The sequence below is a fragment of the Saccopteryx leptura genome, chromosome 2 (genome assembly GCF_036850995.1).
Source record: "Saccopteryx leptura isolate mSacLep1 chromosome 2, mSacLep1_pri_phased_curated, whole genome shotgun sequence".
In the NCBI taxonomy this organism is placed as follows: Eukaryota; Metazoa; Chordata; class Mammalia; order Chiroptera; family Emballonuridae; genus Saccopteryx; species Saccopteryx leptura.
The window spans coordinates 146,116,195-146,136,900 of record NC_089504.1 but is presented as its reverse complement, the minus strand read 5'-3'; the positions used below and the strand labels follow the sequence as shown (position 1 = coordinate 146,136,900).

At 37.2% G+C, this 20,706-nt stretch overlaps 1 protein-coding gene across 4 annotated transcripts in view; it reads left to right on the top strand.

The window, feature by feature from the left end:
- Positions 1-20,706, top strand: part of NELL2 (neural EGFL like 2) — a 489,520-nt gene that overhangs the window by 290,869 nt on the left and 177,945 nt on the right. For all 4 annotated transcript variants that reach the window (XM_066369010.1, XM_066369011.1, XM_066369013.1 and 1 more), the window contains one exon: positions 16,073-16,198. In XM_066369010.1, coding sequence (XP_066225107.1) covers positions 16,073-16,198 — 126 coding nt within the window. The remainder of the gene's footprint in view (positions 1-16,072; positions 16,199-20,706) is intronic.

Below are 20,706 nucleotides of genomic sequence, written 5' to 3'. Positions count from 1 at the left end.
CTAGAATATTACTGTCACAGACACAGGAACCCAAATTGTCACGTGAGCTCCTCCTAGCTTCCAGTTTTGCTCTTCTCTAGTCCATCCTCTGCCTGGAAGGTAGAAAGGTCTTGCTTAGAAACTCATGTCACCTCATTCCCCCGCTTAACGCTCTTCAGAGGCAAAGCAGCCCTGCCCCATACGTGTGCTTATACGGATGTAGAGTATCTCTGGAAGGTGGCACAAGAAATTGAGAACAGTGGTTGGTTTACTCGGAGATTAGGAGTTGGGAGAACTGAGTGGCAAAGAGTCAGACTTATTGTTATTGGGCATTCTATTGGGTCTTTAAATTTTTATACCTGTATACATATGCTGTATTAAAAATCAATTTAAAAAACTTGAATAGAATCCTGTTGATCACAGCAAAATGTCATATTCTTTTACATAGTTTATAAGACCTCCACACAAAACAGTCCCTGCTTACTTCATTAGCCACATCGACTGTTTTGCTATTCTTGGAATGTATCGAATTCTCTCCATTTGCACATAGGTCCTTGTTTGAAATGCTTTGTTTTTTGTCCTGTCTCACCTGGATAATTCTACTTTTCCCTTAGTCCTGTGCTTAGAAGTCACGTCCTCCTGGAAGCTTTGCCTTGTTGTAAGACTAGATTTCAAACTCGCACTCCCCACTCCCACCAGTTGTCACTATTCTTCTCAAACTCCCATAACATTTAGACAATTTTCCTTGTCTCTCTTTTCAGAAAGATCATAAACTCTGCAAGGATAGATACTACAGCTATTTTATTCAAGGCAATGTCGTTGATGTCAAAAATTAATATATCGGATATCGTAGGAATTCAATAAATATCACCACTTACATGAATCAACTACTCATGCTTTTGTGTGCTCTGCTCTTATAGTTTTTCAAATGATCTCATCTGTTCCCAAAGATATTATTTTATGAACCACACTTTGTCTCAAATTTTTCTTTTGCATGTTTTTTGGTTTATGCACGTGTGCACACACAGAAATATGCATTTATTTATTTATTTAAATATAGGAATTCCAAAGCTAGGAATAATATATTCTATTAATGGTAGTAAGAAAACTGATTCAGCTTTTACCCTTTTTGAAGAATGTACCATACATTTACAATAAAATATTTTTTAAATGAAAGAACTATATGGTTATTATTTTGAGATGTCAAAAAAATCATGGTTTAGTAACATGATATAGTTTTTAATACATAAAAATTAATATTTAGTAACAAACTCATTAATGTCACTGACTTAAAAAACACAGTTACTGACAATTCCTTTAAATGTTGGTTTATTTGTAAATGACATTTTAATTTATTTTTTGCTAATTTTTCCCTGAGCAGCCTACTTATACTTGCAAATTTTTTATTTTTTAAAAATACTCTTATTTCCCAAATGTTACTCTTAAATCACTTTCCAGAATTACACTTCTCAGAACTTAGTCTTTTTCTTGGTTTATGCATTAGACTGTTGTTCTCTTTGCCAGCTTCGCCAAGCCAGTTTTCCACAGCTGATGGGCCAAGACTCAGCAATAACCCAAGCTGATCGGTATTAGTCTTCAGTATGTGGAATTCTTGCATTTGAGCTGCATGCCTTCAAGGTTTTATTGGCTGTGCAAGAAGGCATTAGTATTCATTAACATGCTAATATATTCCTTGTATGGGAAAAATGAGATAAATGCTATAGCCTTAGAAATACTGCATGCTTTTTTTTTTCATGGCATCCATAGAAAAACATTAGATGGGGAAGCTGGGTTGCATGGCAGAGCACACAGGAGAGGGCGCATTGCGCCCGAGTACCCACTGCCTCCACGCTTAGTCTGGAGACCAGTCTATCGGCCAGAAGGAACATTAACTTGGGACCTGGGGTCTGGAAATAGTGTTCTTATTATTGCCACTCATTAACTTTAAACTTTTGCTCTAAGAGGGATTTTCAGAAAACACAAATCTGATTCAATTATTCCTTTCCTAAAAGTGTCCCCATTTCACATGGGGATGAAGTCCCAAATTTTCATGTGACTCACGAAAGCTTCATGATCCGATTACTGCTACCTCTTTAACTTGTCTCTGGCATCTCTGGGCCTCCATTTCTTCCATCGGAAATGACTGATGTTAGGTGAGATGATTTCTAAAATACCTTTCAGGTCTAAAAATCGATGATTCTCAGTAATTACAAAGTTGCCCTCAGCTTTCAGATAGGATAAAAAAGAACTGATAAATTCATAAATACCTGTTTCTAAGACAGATCAATTTGAATTATCCTGAAGCAAAAGAAGTTGTTCAAGTATAAAAAATGCAGTTTACTTCTGCTGTTTAAGTTTGATGGACCATGACTGTGTATCCTGCAGAATTCTGGAGAATCAGATTCTCTACTGCAACCACACACATCATGCTCTCTTTGTTAAAACTGTAAAGTATGAAGGCCAGTAATGATTTGGAAACTCTAATCTTTGCTTTTATGGATAAAAGAATTAATGTCCAGAAAGATGAAATGCCTGTTGGGTTTATAATAGAGCCAAAGGCTAGAAGCCAGTGGGTGTCCTTATTCCCACTGCAGTGTCCTTCCACTGTACAGGCCTGTTTATCATGATGGCTCCTGTGCGATGTTCATAGAAAAAACCCATGTCTGAGCCCATGCCGGCACCATGTACTGGGAAGAAGAAAGGATTCACTTTGCCAGCCTGAGCTCCAGGTCAGACCAGTATGAGTGGGGAGACTTACCTTTCTCCTTGCAGATGAAAAGCCATGAAAGGCTATATTGATTCATTCAGCAGATACTTAGTGAGAGCCAGCCATCGTTCTAGAACAGTGGTAGTCAACCTGGTCCCTACCGCCCACCAGTGGGCGTTCCAGCTTTCATGGTGGGCGGTAGCGGAGCAACCAAAGTATAATAAAAAGATAGATTTAACTATAGTAAGTTGTTTTATTTTTTTTTTTTATTTTTTTTTTAAATAAATTTTTATTAATGGTAATGGGATGACATTAATAAATCAGGGTACATATATTCAAAGAAAACATGTCCAGGTTATCTTGTCATTAAACTATGTTGCATACCCCTCGCCCAAAGTCAGATTGTCCTTCGCCACCCTCCATCCAGTTCTCTTTGCCCCTCCCCCTCCCCCCAACCCTCCCCCTGTCCCCCCTCCCCCCACCCCTGGTAACCACCACACTCTTGTCCATGTCTCTTAGTCTCATTTTTTTGTTCCACCAATGTATGGAATCATGTAGTTCTTGTTTTTTTCTGATTTACTTATTTCACTCCTTATAATGTTATCAAGATCCCACCATTTTGCTGTAAATGATCTGATGTCATCGTTTCTTATGGCTGAGTAGTATTCCATAGTGTATATGTGCCACATCTTCTTTATCCAGTCTTCTATTGAAGGGCTTTTTGGTTGTTTCCATGTCTTGGCCACTGTGAACAGTGCTGCAATGAACATGGGGCTACATGTGTCTTCACGTATCAATGTTTCTGAGGTTTTGGGGTATATACCCAGTAGAGGGATTGCTGGGTCATAAGGTAGTTCTATTTGCAGTTTTTTGAGGAACCACCATACTTTCCTCCATAATGGTTGTACTACTTTACAGTCCCACCAACAGTGAATGAGGGTTCCTTTTTCTCCACAGCCTCTCCAACATTTGCTATTACCCGTCTTGTTGATCATAGCTAATCTAACAGGGGTGAGGTGGTATCTCATTGTAGTTTTGATTTGCATTTCCCTAATAACTAATGAAGCTGAGCATTTTTTCATATATCTGTTGGCCATTTGTATCTCTTCCTGGGAGAAGTGTCTATTCATGTCTTCTTCCCATTTTTTTATTGGATTGTTTGTTTGTTTGTTGTTGAGGTTTATGAGTTCTTTGTAAATTTTGGAAATTAGGCCCTTATCTGAGCTGTTGTTTGAAAATATCATTTCCCATTTAGTTGGCTGTCTGTTTATTTTGATATCAGTTTCTCTTGCTGAGCAAAAACTTTTTATTCTGATGTAGTCCCATTCATTTATCTTTGCCTTCACTTCTCTTGCCATTGGAGTCAAGTTCATAAAATGTTCTTTAAAACCCAGGTCCATGAGTTTAGTACCTATGTCTTCTTCTATGTACTTTATTGTTTCAGGTCTTATATTTAGGTCTTTGATCCATTTTGAATTAATTTTAGTACACGGGGACAGGCTGTAGTCGAGTTTCATTCTTTTGCATGTGGCTTTCCAGTTTTCCCAACACCATTTGTTGAAGAGGCTTTCTTTTCTCCATTGTGTGTTGTTGGCCCCTTTATCAAAGATTATTTGACCATATATATGTGGTTTTATTTCTGGGCTTTCTATTCTGTTCCATTGGTCTGAGTGTCTATTTTTCTGCCAATACCATGCTGTTTTGATTATTGTGGCCCTATAATATAGTTTAAAGTCAGGTATTGTAATGCCCCCAGCTTCATTCTTTTTCCTTAGGATTGTTTTGGCTATTCGGGGTTTTTTATAGTTCCATATAAATCTGATGATTTTTTGTTCCATTTCTTTAAAAAATCTCATAGGGATTTTGATGGGAATTGCATTAAATTTGTATATTGCTTTGGGTAATATGGCCATTTTGATTATATTTATTCTTCCTATCCAAGAACAAGGAATATTTTTCCATCTCATTGTATCTTTTTCGATTTCCCTTAACAATGCTTTGTAATTTTCATTATATAGGTCCTTTACATTCTTTGTTATGTTTATTCCTAGGTATTTTATTTTTTTTGTTGCAATCGTGAAGGGGATTATTTTTTTGAGTTCGTTTTCTAATATTTCATTGTTGGCATAGAGAAAGGCTATGGACTTCTGTATGTTAATTTTGTATCCTGCAACCTTACTGTATTGGTTTATTGTTTCTAATAATCTTTTTGTGGAGTCCTTCGGGTTTTCGATGTATAGGATCATATCATCAGCAAAAAGTGATACCTTTACTTCTTCTTTTCCAATATGGATGCCTTTTATTTCTTTGTCTTGTCTGATTGCTCTGGCCAGAACTTCTAGCACCACGTTAAATAAGAGTGGAGAGAGTGGACAACCCTGTCTTGTTCCTGATTTAAGGTAGAAAGTCCTCAGTTTTTTGCCGTTTAAAATGATGTTGGCTGATGGTTTATCATATATGGCCTTTATCATGTTGAGATATTTTCCTTCTATACCCATTTTGTTGAGAGTCTTAAACATAAAATTGTGTTGTATTTTATCAAAAGCCTTTTCTGCATCTATTGATAAGATCATGTGGTTTTTGTTCTTTGTTTTGTTGATATGGTGTATTACGTTAACCGTTTTGCGTATGTTGAACCATCCTTGAGATTCTGGGATGAATCCCACTTGATCATGATGTACTATTTTTTTAATATGTTGTTGTATTCGGTTTGCCAGTATTTTGTTTAGAATTTTAGCATCTGTATTCATTAGAGATATTGGTCTGTAGTTTTCTTTCTTTGTGCCATCCTTGCCAGGTTTTGGTATGAGGGTTATGTTGGCCTCATAAAATGTGTTTGGAAGTATTGCTTCTTCTTCAATTTTTTGGAAGACTTTGAGTAGAATAGGAACCAAGTCTTCTTTGAATGTTTGATAGAATTCACTAGTATAACCGTCTGGGCCTGGACTTTTATTTTTGGGGAGGTTTTTAATAGTTTTTTCTATTTCCTCCCTGCTGATTGGTCTGTTTAGGCTTTCTGCTTCTTCATGACTCAGTCTAGGAAGGTTGTATTGTTCTAGGAATTTATCCATTTCTTCTAGATTGTTGTATTTGGTGGCATATAATTTTTCATAGTATTCTACAATAATTCTTTGTATATCTATGATGTCTGTGGTGATCTCTCCTCTTTCATTTTGGATTTTATTTATTTGAGTCCTGTGCCTTTTTTCCTTGGTGAGTCTTGCCAAGGGTTTGTCAATTTTGTTGATCTTTTCAAAGAACCAGCTCCTTGTTTTATTGATTTTTTCTATAGTTTTTCTGTTCTCTATTTCATTTATTTCTGCTCTGATTTTTATTATCTCCTTTCTTCGGCTGGTTTTGGGTTGTCTTTGTTCTTCTTTTTCTAGTTCCTTAAGGTGTGAAGTTAAGTGGTTTATTTCGGCTCTCTCTTGTTTGTTCATATAGGCCTGAAGTGATATGAACTTTCCTCTTATTACTGCTTTTGCTGCATCCCAGAGATTCTGATATGTCGTATTTTCATTTTCATTTGTCTGTATGTATCTTTTGATCTCTGCGCTTATTTCTTCTTTGACCCATTCATTTTTTAGAAGTATGTTGTTTAGTTTCCACATTTTTGTGGGTTTTTCCCCCTCTTTTTTACAGTTGAATTCTAGTTTCAAGGCTTTATGATCAGAAAATATGCTTGGTACAATTTCAATTTTTCTAAATTTGCTGATATTGTCTTTGTGGCCCAACATATGGTCAATTCTTGAGAATGTTCCATGTACACTAGAGAAAAATGTATACTCTGTCGCTTTGGGATGAAGTGTCCTGTAGATGTCTATCATATCCAGGTGTTCTAGTATTTCGTTCAAGGCCACTATATCTTTATTGATTCTCTGTTTGGATGACCGATCTAGAGCCGTCAGCGGAGTATTGAGGTCTCCAAGTATGATTGTATTTTTGTTAGTTTTTGTTTTAAGGTCAATAAGTAGCTGTCTTATATATTTTGGTGCTCCTTGGTTTGGTGCATATATATTAAGGATTGTTATGTCTTCTTGATTCAGTGTCCCCTTAATCATTATGAAGTGACCATTTTTGTCTTTGAGTACTTTTTCTGTCTTGTAGTCAGCATTATCAGATATGAGTATTGCTACACCTGCTTTTTTTTGGGTGTTGTTTGCTTGGAGTATTGTTTTCCAGCCTTTCACTTTGAATTTGTTTTTATCCTTGTTGCTTAGATGTGTTTCTTGTAGGCAGCATATAGTTGGATTTTCTTTTTTAATCCATTCTGCTACTCTGTGTCTTTTTATTGGTAAGTTTAATCCATTTACATTTAGTGTAATTATTGACACTTGTGGGTTCCCTACTGCCATTTTATAAATTGCTTTCTGTTAGTTTTGTATCTAGTTTGATTCTTCTCTTTTGTTTTTCTATCATTTGTTTCTGTTTGTTTGTGTTCCATACTTCTTTCCTCTGTTGCTACCTTTTTTAAGTCATGTGTTTTTGTGGTGGTTTTTTCTAGGGTGGTTACCATTAAGTAATGAAAAGGGTACCTACCATATTCATTGTAGTACCCTATCTTATAAGTATTTCTGCACTTCATCGTCCTTTGCTACTGTTAATCTCCATTCTCTCCCCCCTTTTTTTTCCTTTGTTGTCACAGTTTAAGTTTGGTTTTATTGTGTTCTTGGTGGAGCTGTTACTTGTGGTGTTGTTTTCTTTTGTTCTTTGAATCTGGTTGGAAAACCCCCTTTAGTATTTCCTGGAGTGGGGGCTTTCTGGTGATAAATTCTCTCATCTTTTCTGTATTTGTGAATGTTTTTATATCTCCTTCATACTTGAAGGATAGCTTTGATGGGTATAGTATTCTTGGCTGAAAGTTCCTCTCTTTCAGGGCTTTAAATATTGGGGTCCACTCTCTTTTAGCTTGTAGAGTTTCTGCTGAGAAATCTGATGATAATCTAATAGGCCTTCCTTTATATGTTGTACTCTTCTTTTCCCTGGCTGCCTTGAGAATTTTTTCTTTGTCATTGGTTTGTGTCATCTTTATTATGATGTGCCTTGGAGTGGGTTTGTTGGGGTTAAGAAAACTCGGTGTTCTGTTTGCTTCTTGAATTTGAGGCTTTAGTTCTTTCCACAGGCTTGGGAAGTTCTCGTCTATTATTTGTTTGAGTATATTCTCCATTCCATTTTCTTTCTCTTCTCCCTCTGATATACCTATTATTCTTATGTTATTCTTTCTGATGGAGTCAGATAATTCCTGTAGGGCTTTCTCGTTTTTTATTATTTTTGAGTCTCTTTCTTCTTCTCTCTGTTGTGCCTCAAGTTGTTTGTCTTCTATTTCACTAATCCTATCTTCAATCTGGGTTGTTCTGCTAGCTAAGCTTGTTACCTCGTTTTTCAGCTCGTGAATTGAGTTTTTCATTTCTGTTTGATTTGTTTTTATAGTTTCAATTTCCTTGGTAATATATTCTTTGTGTTCATTGAGTTGTTTTCTGATCTCCCTATATTGCCTTTCCGTGTTTTCTTGTATATCTCTGAGTATTTTTAAGATTTCTATTTTAAATTCTCTGTCATTTAGCTCCAAGGCTTCCAATATGTTAAGTCTTTTCTCCATAGATTTTTCCACATCTATTTGTGTTACCTCTCTTTCTTTTGTATCCATAATATTCGATTTCCTCTTTCTTATTGGCATCTGAGGGTGGTCTTGTTGATAGCACTAATTAGAATTAATAAAGAGTAAAAAGTAAAAAACAAAAAAACAAAAAAACAAAAAAACAAAAAAAAACAAAAACAATAAAAAAAAAACCCAGAAAACAAAGGGTAAAACACCCCACAAAAAAAAGCAGTAATAATTTATTATTTCCCCCTTTTTTTTTCTTTGTTCTCCTTCCCTCCTCTCCCCTCCTCAGGGAAATATCGTGCCTATAATGGAGTGCCTGGTTTGCGGTGTAGAGTTCAAGGGGGCAAAAAATAAAAAAATAAATAAAAAAAAAAAAAAAAAAAAGGAAGAAAATCTTAGACAAGCATAAGTTGATCTGCCTGCGGGTGACGGTCAACCAAGAGATATAATGAGAGGGACAAGAGGGAACCAGAAAAAAGGACAAAAAAAGGAATAATCAAGAAGAAAACATAAAAATAATAAGTAAAAATACGTTGTATTAAGTGGAGCAAAGACCAAATACAATGGAGACCTTGGGTTGGGAGGACCCAAAATGCCACAAAAACAAACCAACCAGAAAAAAACAAAAACAAAACCGAAAAAGAAAAACAAAGCCAAAAAAAACCTTGAGTCCCAAATTAACTAATTTGTTCGTGATTGAGGATTAAATGGGAGGAAAGTAAAACGAGAAAAGAAAAAACGAATAGAAAGGAAAAAATAAGAAAAAGAGAAAAACGAAGGAAGAAATAAAAAAGGAAGAGAAAAAAACAAAATAAGGCAAAAAAAAACAAAAGAGGAGAGAGTGAGAATTAAGTGTCCTGGAGTATAACCCCAAAGGAGGGTGAGGATGAAGAAGAGAAATAAAATGTAACACTTATGGGTAGTGTAGTTCAAGAAAAGGGAAGCATAAGATGGGCAGAGAATAGAAGGACTGAGGTGGAGGAAATAAAGGCAATAAGATAGAAGGAACAAACAACAACAACAACAAAAAAAAAACAAAAAAAAAAACAAAAAAAAACAAACAGTGGAACAAGCTGCAAAGTCTGTGGATTTTTCCTGATTTTGAGATGTCAACCTCTTCCTCCTTCTCCTCTCTCCCTCTTCCCGGTCGGCGACTCTGCACCCCAGGCCCTGCCCCTGCGCCACACCCAGGCAGGGACTTGCAATTGATGGGGTTCTACGGCAATGTCACACAATTGGCTTTAGTCTTGCTGGTAGTCAAGGCCTGCCGGCGTCTGCAGGGTCTACCGACGAGAGAGTTCGCCTTCGTGGATTCTCTCTTTCAGTCCCCCCTTCCCGAACCAGCAGCCTGGCGATCCAGCCACAAGGCTGCCACTGCTTCTGTCTGAGGAGTAAGAGGCTCAAAGAGCTGGGAAATCCCCACTCTATCCCCACTCAGTGCAAGGCTCTGGGAAGGGCTCTGACAGTCAGGGCCTCCAGTGTAATCAGGCGGGGGTGGGAGTCAATTGTTGTCAAGGTGATTGTTCAGCGCCTAGCATTCCATTGGACCTCTCAACCCAGGCTTTCCACACTTTGTAGCCTGTTTTGGCCGGTAAGAAGAGGCACTAGTCTCTGCTTGAGACTAGTGTGCTATAGATCTTATTATCTGCCAAGTCCTTCTTGTTAGCGTTTATCCCTGAATATGGAGGCTCTATCAATCAGAAGTTGCCCCCGCCCCTTTAGCGAGAGGCACCAAAAAATATCAAGCCTCTTGTCTTGGGTCGGTGAACTGAGAGAGATCTTATCAATTAGAACTGAGGGTGCGCAGATTTCACGGGTTAAGTTAATTTTAGTAATTGGGTCGCAGCTGTGCTCCCGAAGGTATTTCAGGCTGCCTGCGCGCGCCCCTCCCCCAACGCTTGATTGTTAGCTTGAATGGCTGGGTGAGGTGCCCCGCCCGCGGAGAGAATCTCCCAAGTAGGGAATACCACCCTGGGGCCTCTCCCGCTCCCTGTGCGCGGGCCGCTGGGAACGTTAGCGGTGCTCGGTCTGCAATGCTCGGTCTGCAACCAGACCGGGAGCGCGCCAGCAGCTGCTCGCCGCTCGTTCTGCAACCGACCCGGGCTGGCGGCGGCAGCGGCGGCGGCTTCCGAGTGCGGGATGACTTACCACAGGCGCACTTTCTCGCGGCTTGAGTGAACGTCCCTGGGGTAGCTTCCTCCACACCCTCGTCTCTCAGATTCGAGTGATAACAGTCCTATTGCTTTCAGTTTGCTCCGAAGATAAATTTTCCTGTTTCTAGTTGATAAATTTGTTGTGATTTTAGGGAGATCTGTTGGACGCGCTGCTCACGGCGCCATTTCCGTGACGTCACTTTAGTAGTAAATTGTTTTATAAAGATTTATTGTGTCAAACTTAGCAAAAATTCAACTTAAAGTACTTGGTAGGTAATTATTATTATATGCTTTAACTTGCTGTAACTCTGCTTTATAAATTTTATGAAGTAAAGTTACTTCCCTACTTTATAAATCACCATTACTGTGGAACCGGTGGGCAGTTAGAAAACTTTACTACTAACAGAGATACAAAAGTGGGCGGTAGGTATAAAAAGGTTGACTACCCCGGTTCTAGAACAAGGCCTCTATCCTCCTGAATCTTATATTCCAATATAAATAGACAACAGACATATTAACAAATAATTTAATAAGATACTTTGGATACTTTCAGAGACTGATAAGTAATATGGAAGAAATTAGTTACTTTAAGTTTAGTAACCACCTAAGACTTAGATTTTTATTGGTTCATGAACATTTTTCTCTGATCATATCTCTCTTATGAACTCCGCAATTGCACCATCTTATGCACTCTTGTGAGGTTTATTTTTCTGTTGTCATTTCCCCAGTCCCGTCTCCCTAATTGTTTTCATGCCTTCATGTCAGAGCAAATAAGTTATCTTTCTCATATTTGTTAGGCAATGAAGTATAGTCACATTGTGTCTCCTATCCCATAACTGTATATTTATTTCTTCTTTCTGTGCAAACTTTAATCAAGGGGAATGCTCACTGTTTCTTAGCATTTTCTGGTTTCCTGCCTATGCTATCCACACTAGACTTGCATCTCTACCCTGCTCCATTCGTCTCGGAGATTCTCTACGTGACAGGAAACTCTCTTCCGTTGCAGCCCCCTCCAACTCTGTGCAAGTCTGTCACTTTATGCCTGCTTCTTCAAAACCCATCTTGAGCCCTGCTACACCATCAGATTTTTCTTGTTTTTTTCTGCCCTTAATCATCAACCTTCCTCTGAACACCATTTCTTGTACTGTATGCTTTCTTTTCTTTTCTTTATTTTTATTTTTATTTTCCACTTACCACATTATATCTCATGTTTTTATTCATGTAATTATATTCTGGCTTCTTAGTTTTATTATCAGTTCCTCAGGTTGGGGGAATGAGAGACTTATAAAATGATTTATATCACCAAATACACATTTCCAGATTTGTTCTACATTAATAGGCACTCAGCATAATCAAACACTGTGTTAAAAAAAAAAGTTGATTGTTGCTGACTTAATGCACAGGGTATATGTTTCTGTTATATAGTATGCCTCACTTTATAACATTATCATTTGAGTGTTATTTCTCTAGCTAGAATTTGTGTTTGTTGCCTAATGTAGAGCTTTGGCATAGAACATGCCCATTGTATAGTTGGTGAATAAAGGAAGGACGTTTTTGAAAAACAATCAGATATTTGTTCCTGTTCATTGTAAATTTAAGAAGAAGGATGGGGGAAATATAGTAATATAATGGTCCAGAAACTTATTTGACTATGTAATACTCTGTTTTCAAGAAACCATGAATCTCTTTAGAGATAGTGCTCTCCAAAATGCAACCTGAAACATGAAGGCACCTAACTGCATGATAATGGTGATGATGATATTACTGTTTCCTGGATTGAAAGCCCTATTAAGACAAGATGAACTCTCTTTGTACTAAATTTTGGAAAGGATGTTAAAAGCCATGTCATCCAGCAAGGCACCCTTTGCTGGAATCCCATCACATGTTCAGCTCGTGTTTGAATATTTGGCAGGAAGCTGTCTTCGGTGGCAGCTCTTCCCAACTTGGTGCAGTTCTCTCTGCTTAGGAGAAAGTTTACACACATGTGCACATGCACGCACACACACACACACAATCCCCAGTGCTACCCACTCATGATGTAATTCTAACTCTTGGGGTCATCAATGTGACTCAAAATCCAGGAAAGTGACTTGGACTGAGAAAACATTCAGAGAATGTAATTGAATTGTGAGACTGTTTGAATTAGGATCGGGACTAAAGTATACCCTGAACTAAATTTGAACATGATTTTTCTTCAGGTTACTTTTTAGTCTTGCCATTTTTGTGGCTGTGAGTACCTGCGTATGTAAACGGAAATGATAACTATGTAGCTTTGCAGTTTTAGTGTGTAAATGTGGCTCTTCGGGGAGCGTGGGGTATGTGATATTTAAAGAGGCAGCTGGCAATTAGGTATGCAGCATTGAGGTGATATGGTTTGATAGTTTACTTCTTTCCACTACACAATAATGCTTCAGGAAATAGGTGTGATATTTTGTTATCTCTTGGTCATGAACCCGATATGTCTATATGATCCAGATTCTTTAAGTTCCTAAAAGGCTTTTCATTAAATAAGTTCTTTGTTTTTGCTTTACAACCCAACTTTGCATTTTATCTGACCACATGATTGCTTAACAGGGCAATTTCTATCAAAGGAAGCTGGATATGGTAGTGTCTCCCAACAGTCTGGCATGTGAACCCAACAACAAACAACCATTAGAGTAATACCCTTTCATAAATTATCTCTGTGTATCTCATAAACCAACTTAGCCAATAACTTGTAGCTGTAAATAGGGTCAAAGAAATAAAAATGACCTTAATTCACTGTCTCCTTTCCCCATCTCCTCCTATAGTATTTTATTACTCTCCAAATATCCTTTCCTTCAGTATTCTTGGAAGAGCTCTGGGATGATTCACCTGTACTTTTAAGTTTGATTTTCCAGGTTTGGTACCCGCTGCTGGGCTAGGTATCCTTCTCTAGGATATTGTTTGGAGAAAGGGGACAGTGCCTTACATAGCTAGTGCTTGCTCCAGCTGGGACTCAGTCCTGCTCTAGGCACTGAAGTTACTTCCTTGGCTCTACCAGGATCTATGGCCTCTCACTGGGAACTACTCTTCTGTTGAGGGGACGCCACAGTGTATTCAGTAATTCTTCCCCCTGAGAACCAAGGTGTCTTCACAGAGTTATGTTCATTATATTTGGCTCGTTTATCCCCAAAGGTAAATTCTTTATGCCTTTGTTTACATGAACTGTTCCATGGCCATCCTTCTAGCTCCCAGATCGAAGCCCTGCAATGGCTCTCAGTAACTTTCACGTCTCCACAGCAATCTCTTGGAGGGTGGAGCTGAGCACATCAGGGGTCACACGTCATTCCTATTATGATCTTAAGACCCTGGAAGTGAATGAGTTTTTCATCATATTTTCCCACATTGCTTGTAGTTTGTTTTCTGGACTGTAATTGAATTGCTATTTTCTTTGCAGACGAGTGCAAACATTTAGGAGTAGCATGTTACCATGAAAAGAGTATTATCCTAGAAGTCAGAAAATCTGAGAGTCGTTCTTAGGTCTTCCTTAAACTAGTCTTTGAAGCATTTATTCATTTACTTCAAAGCATTTATTGACCCCATAATGTCTTAGACACTGTACAAGGTATTGTGAACACAAAGAACAAATTAAATACTCAGTTATTCTTAATCCTGGTTATGCATTAGACCAGAGATTGTCAAATTATGATCTGCAGGCCAAATCTTACTTGCCATATGTTTTGGTAAATTAAGTTTTATTGGAACATTGTCAGGCTAATTTATATGTGTGTGTGTGTGTGTGTGTGTGTGTGTGTGTGTGTGTGTGTATTGTTTAGGGTTGCTTTCATGCTACAACAGAGTTAAGACATTGCAACAAAAGATTCTATGACTCCTAAAGCCTAAACTATTTAGTAGCTGTTTTTATACTGGAAAATTTTGCTGGCTCCTACATTAGATTTATCATGGATAAAATAAAAAATAAAAATTATTACATGTGCTTCACCAAGAAAGTTAAATCAGAATTTGGAGTGGGAGTTGGGAATTGACCCAAGAACTAATGTTTTTGAAAGTATCCCAGAAATAATGTGCAGCCAGAGAGAAAAAACATGAATAGATGATCCTTACTCTAGAGGAATAGATATGTTTCACTGAGGGGAGGGGGCTCACAAAAATTAAAAAGGTACAATGGGTGGATCTAAAATATAAACTTTTACAAACTTCCAAGGGAACATTTTATTCATTAGGGAAGTTTTCACAGAGAGACATTTAGATTCTTGACAGATGCACCCATTGGTGGACAAGCTCCACAGGGCTGTGGTAAGGAGAGGAGTGGAGAGAATAGCACAAGCAAAGACACATAGCGTGAAGGAGCACAGGCCATTCAAGAAATAATCATAACCTTGGTGTGGCCAGAGCACTGAGAGCGAAAAAGAAAATAAAGTCATAAGAGATAAAGGCAGACTAGTAAGGGCCAAGCTGGGAAGAGCTTTGAATGATAAGAGGTTTGGAATTTATTGTTTTGACTTTTATTTAGAAGTTGAATGGAAAATTGAGTCTTTCTAGGCTTTCCATCTGTAAAAAATGCAGTCAGCTCAGATCATTGCCAAGAGGCCTCTGCCCATAAAGAACAGCTTCCTGAGATTGTGTCAGTTACTTTTCTTTTTATACTGTCAGGTCTGGGAGCACAGGTAAGGTTATATGAATAACACAACTTCTGTAATAGTGGCTCGCCTGGCTATCTTCTATAATTGATCCATTTCTTTTAATAGTACCAAGGAGGGCAATGCTACTTTGTGGATTTGCCACAAGGATTTGAGATAGCAGACTTCTAGAAGAGAAATACCTTGCCTGGCCAATGCTTTGAGGCCCTTAATAAAGAGTATTACACAATGATAAAAGTCTGTGAAATACTTTATGTTCCATGCAGAGAGGAGCTATAAAATGGGGACAGTTTTATTGTCTAAATTCACATTCTTCCCAATTAGTACTAGTGCCTATTATGGCTTCACATTTGTAAGTCTTTATATTCTAAATCTGGTGTGTGAATTGCTAAAGAAGTTCCTCAACATGACATCTTATTTTACTATTTTACAGCCTCTCATTTCCATCAGGTCTCTACATTGTAATTTCATCTGTTCAGACACTCACTGGGATAGCTATATCTCTACTTGTATCTCTAATAAGCTACATGTTATTGGTTTCATATCTTTAAGTGAAGTTATTAAGTTCTGGTATATATTGAATATTTTATTCACCTCTTGCAGGGTCTCACCAAGTGTACAGAATAACCAGTGAATCAAAAAAATAATGTATGATAGGCTCAGTGATTGAAGTTTCCCAGACTCTAAGACAGCCTGATCTGTCCTTTCTGATTCAGTTAATCAACACAGATAGATGAATGCATTGAAAATTCCCAGATATATTTAGAATGATACAAGTTGAAATACACAGAAGCCTTTGAAACCCCAATAAAGCTCTTAGAAAAAAAAACTTTTATAGTTTCTGTCATTTGAACATCAAACATTTCTATTAAAGAAGATGTTTTGAATACTTTTTTTAAAATGCTTTTTAATTAGTAACTATTGTGCTCTCCTCACCAAAGAAAATGATAGAGAAACTCCAGAATATCGGTCACTATTGACCTCTTCGCTTGCCTTTTCTTCACAGACATTGACGAATGTGCTGAAGGGCGCCATTACTGCCGCGAGAACACCATGTGTGTCAATACCCCGGGCTCCTTCATGTGTATCTGTAACACCGGATACATCCGAATCGATGACTATTCGTGTACAGGTAAGTAGTGGCTCCTTATGAAATAAAACTGTCTATGTTTTAAATTTACTTGTAAAAGTGTTTAAAAGAAACTCTATTGGGGGGGAGTATGCCATAAATACACCCTGACGACAAGACAAGCCATAAGCACAAGCATATGGTTTGGATTTGGTAGTTAGCTGTGAATCTGATCTGAGGAAAGCAATTTCTGCTTGCTCTGGAGGAGTTTTATACTATACCCTGTTAAGAAGGTGAAGAGAACCAAATCAAGATTATGCCAACTTTAAATTTAAACAGTCTTTATTCTTGTGTGAATGCTATGGCAAATCTAAAAAATAACCCCTAAGTAGTATTTCCTTTATTTATTATACAGTCTCTATAATGTTTATATAACATCAGGGTGATTAACTCTTTCGTGGACCAGCACCAGTCCACAGACTGGCAATTGAAAAACACCGCTTTATATGACAGGAGATTTTTGAATAGAGGAATATCATAAAGAATGTGATGTATTTCAGAAATAGATTCTTGGAGTGCTAGGGAATGGGAATTATAAAGGGAATTGAGCTTCATACTTCTGGGCAGTGCTGTCGAGTAACTACATCATAGAAAGTTTACTTACATTTGTGTTATGAAATATCATATCAGAACCCTTCAGTACCATCCAGAGTTCAGGATATTCTGAGTGTTAGTAATATTTTAAAGTGGTCCTGGGATAAGACAACCTATTAGGTTCATATTCATAGGTTCCTACCTATAGAGTATGAGAGAAAATGATGCTGGAAGGGTAGTGTGAAGACTGGGGTTTGAGGCAATGTGGGTATGAAATAAGTCATCCCTCTGGATTTATTTTTATTTTTTTAAAGTATGAGAAACATAAGTTCCATGTTTTAGAAGAACACATAGAATTATAAAACTGAAAGGAACTTAAAAATGTTAGATTTTGTCACCTTTTACTCTACCTCCAACTTTATAATTTTTATCAGAGGGATGTGTAAAATAACACTAAGAGGTTTCCAGGGAAATGGGCTTGGTGACACTTCTCAGTAAAAATATGAATATATAATAAAAGTGTTACTTTATGCCTTTGTATTGGTGTGTCCTCTTCTAAGTGTTTTAGTGGCCATACTGTGTACCACTTGATAGCTTGTTTATAAGTTAGAGCAAAGGGAAGATCCTGCCTCTCAATTCAAATATAATATTTATGTAAAAACAAAATGATGGAAATAAAAAAGTAATGAGAAATGACTTCTCAATCAATGGAGAATAAACAAAGATATTCTGTTGGAAGAAATATATAAAGTTTTAATGGATTTATAAATTCTTACTTTTTTTGACGGTTCATCTGAAACATTTGCACATTGTGGGAACAATTGTGCACTTTTTCTTTAGACAAAATTTAATCTCACTTTGTGGCAGTGTCTTGAAGGAAGACTGTAGAGATATTTTTAAAAATATATTATTTAGAAAATTAACTTTAATGGCATGGCATTGATAAATAAGAGTACATAGGTTTCAGGTGAACATCTCTATAGTTCTTGAACTGTTGATTGTGTTGTGCACCCATCACCCAAAGTTAAATCATTTTCTGTCACCATATATTTGTCCCTCTTGACTCCCCTCCCCCATCTTCCTACCCTACAACCCTTCCCCCTTGAACCTACTTCATTTATTTATGTCCATGTGTTTAAGTTTATATCCCACCTATGTGTGAAATCATACAGTTCTTAGCTTATTCTGATTTACTTATTTCACTCAATATAATGTTCTCAAGGCCCATCCATGTTGTCGTAAATGGCATTATGTCATTGTTTCTTATGGCTGAGTAGTATTCCACTGTATATCTGTACCACATCTTCTTTATCCAGTCCTCTATCGAGGGGCACTTTGGTTGTTTTCATGTCTTGGCCACTATGAATAATGCTATGATGGACGTGGAGTTATGTGTGTCTTTGCATACGAATGTTTTCAAGGTTTTTTGGGGGGTTTTGTAGATACCCAGTAGAGGCATCTCTGGGTCATATGGTAATTCTATTCTTAATTTTTGAGGAACCACCATGCTTTCTTCCATAATGGCTGTAACATTTTTCGTTCCCACCAGCAGTGACTGAGGGTTTCTTTTTCTCCACAGCCTTAGAGGTATTTTTTAACATAAAAGAAGAGTAAGAAAGAACAAGTTTTCATAAACATGCCATTTGTTGTAATATTGGTAATACTAGTAAGTCTGAGTTCCAAGGTCATGGTTAACAACAACAAAAAAAGACTAAGAGAAAACTGCTACCTCCCAGAGAGTGGTATTTCAAGATGTGCTCATGAAAAATAAGAGTACCAGAAGTTTTCAAGGAGTAGAGACTTTAAAAAGCTTTGTACGCCTTTGTACATCTTAGTGATTTTCTTTGTTTTTCTTATATTCTTAAAACATTTTCAAGATTATAAGTAAGAGAACATGACACATAATTTGGCCTCGTCTTGAATGAAGAGTGTTTCTCTGGAGCAGGGTATTTTCAAGATGTTCATTTTCATTCTGAGCCTGTCTGTTGGCTGTAAATTCAAGGAGCAGTTTAGCTGTCAGTTCCTTACAGAGAAGTCCCTGCTTTGTCTTCACCTCTCCTGGTGCATTTTCCTTCCAAATAAAATCCCACACATTACTGTTTGTGTCTGACTACTTTGGGGGAATTTTTCCTTAAGATTCCAACGTACTTAATGACATAAATAAATGAATTTATAATGATATAAATTCCCTTTGTAGGAATGTGTAGGAATAACAAAGTTATTTTAAGAAAAGCTGTTCAGGCCATGATTTTTGTACCTAAGGAACCAGAGCCAAGAACTTGAAGACCTGACATGTAATGGCTGTATTTCCGTCATGATGCACCAGCATTTCCAACTCGCACCACTATTTCTATGCTTCTACTTAAAGAACCAGAGACTTATTTGCCTTTAAATGTCCTATCTATGGCAAGTAGGTCTACGAATTTGAAAATTTCCATTCTTATATAAAAGCTGGAGTTTCTAGGTAGGAAATATAAATGGATTTTATTTTGTAGTTCCAGTTTCAGGTGATCTTTGACAGAAATTTATATGTTAGGTTATGCAGGATCAGCACATATTCAGGGTTCCTGTAAAGCAGCGGTTCTCAAGCTGTGGGTCACGACCCCAGCGAGGTCGCCTAAAGCCATCGGAAAATACATAATGCATATCAGGTATTTACATTCCGAATCATAACTGTAGCAAAATTACAGTTATGAAGTAGCCACCAAAATTATTTTTTGGTTTGGGGTCACTGCAACATGAGGAACTGTATTGCAGGGTCACGGCATTAGAAAGGTTGAGAACCACTGCTGTAAAGGAAATAGATGTTTAAATTCTACCACTTTGCATCTTTTTTCTCCACACTTGAATATTAGCATCAGTAAAAACACCTTGAAGAAACGACTTCTCTTGTGGGTATTTGCCTTGTGGCTGAAGGCATTGGGGCTGTACCTTTTTAAGAGTTCTTGTAAGACCAGAGCAGAACTTCATTTCTCTGATAAGGATTGGGATTTAGTTTCTCTTTCTCTGAGTTTTAGTAACAGACACTCACATACTTACAGTAGAAGGCCTTCCAGTATAAATGTCAAGACACCACTGCAGAGCCATTCTTTGATGTTTGTGGCTGAGCTCTTGTGTTTGATTTTGTTTTGCTTCTGTATTCCTGCTTCTTTTTTCCTATTGAAGAACCCCTTGACATAACAACTGATACACTTGACCCTGTACCCAGTGGACTCTCACACTTGCTTACCCCATCTGAAATTAATCATAGATATTCTAAATTAAAGAAGATCCCAAGAGCAATACACTTTACTTTATAGTCAAGGGCTTTGATCAATAAAAGAAACTTTTTTTTACTTTTATAACCCTGTAGCCCTAGAGTAGAAATTATGTATGCTACAGAGTAATTACCTTCCATCAGTTGGTGGAATTGCAGAGTTTTCTCTTTCAGTTTCAGACGATTTGATTCATATTTTCTTCATGATCATAAAACTTTGGAGATGGAAGAATTCTTAAGAATAATCTCATCCAGCCTCAGAACTTTCACAAATGGGGGCGGGGGGCAAGGCTCGGAGAGATTAATTGCCTTACTCGTGATCATACAGTGAATAAGAAGCAGTGGGGTCCAGAAGATAAGCTTCTGTATTTATGTCTTTTATTTATCACCATTTACTTAGTTTGCAAACCAACAAAAATAAATAAGGGTAAAATATTCATATTTTATGTAAAAATACATTATTCAATTTATAATGTCCATTAATTAAACTGACTTTCTTAGAGCTTGTTCCAGTTCATTAGCTTCAACTCCAAGAAAAAATTTTTCCTCTACAGATTTTATAATAATAATCCTAAATCAGAATCAGTAGAAGAAATATAAATCATCATTTTCTGGGCTTCTGACTTTATTATTCAATTGCTCTAATAACTCAGTTGTACCATTTGCACAAATGATGCAGCAGTATGTACTATTCTAAACTCATTAATATAATTTTCCTTCT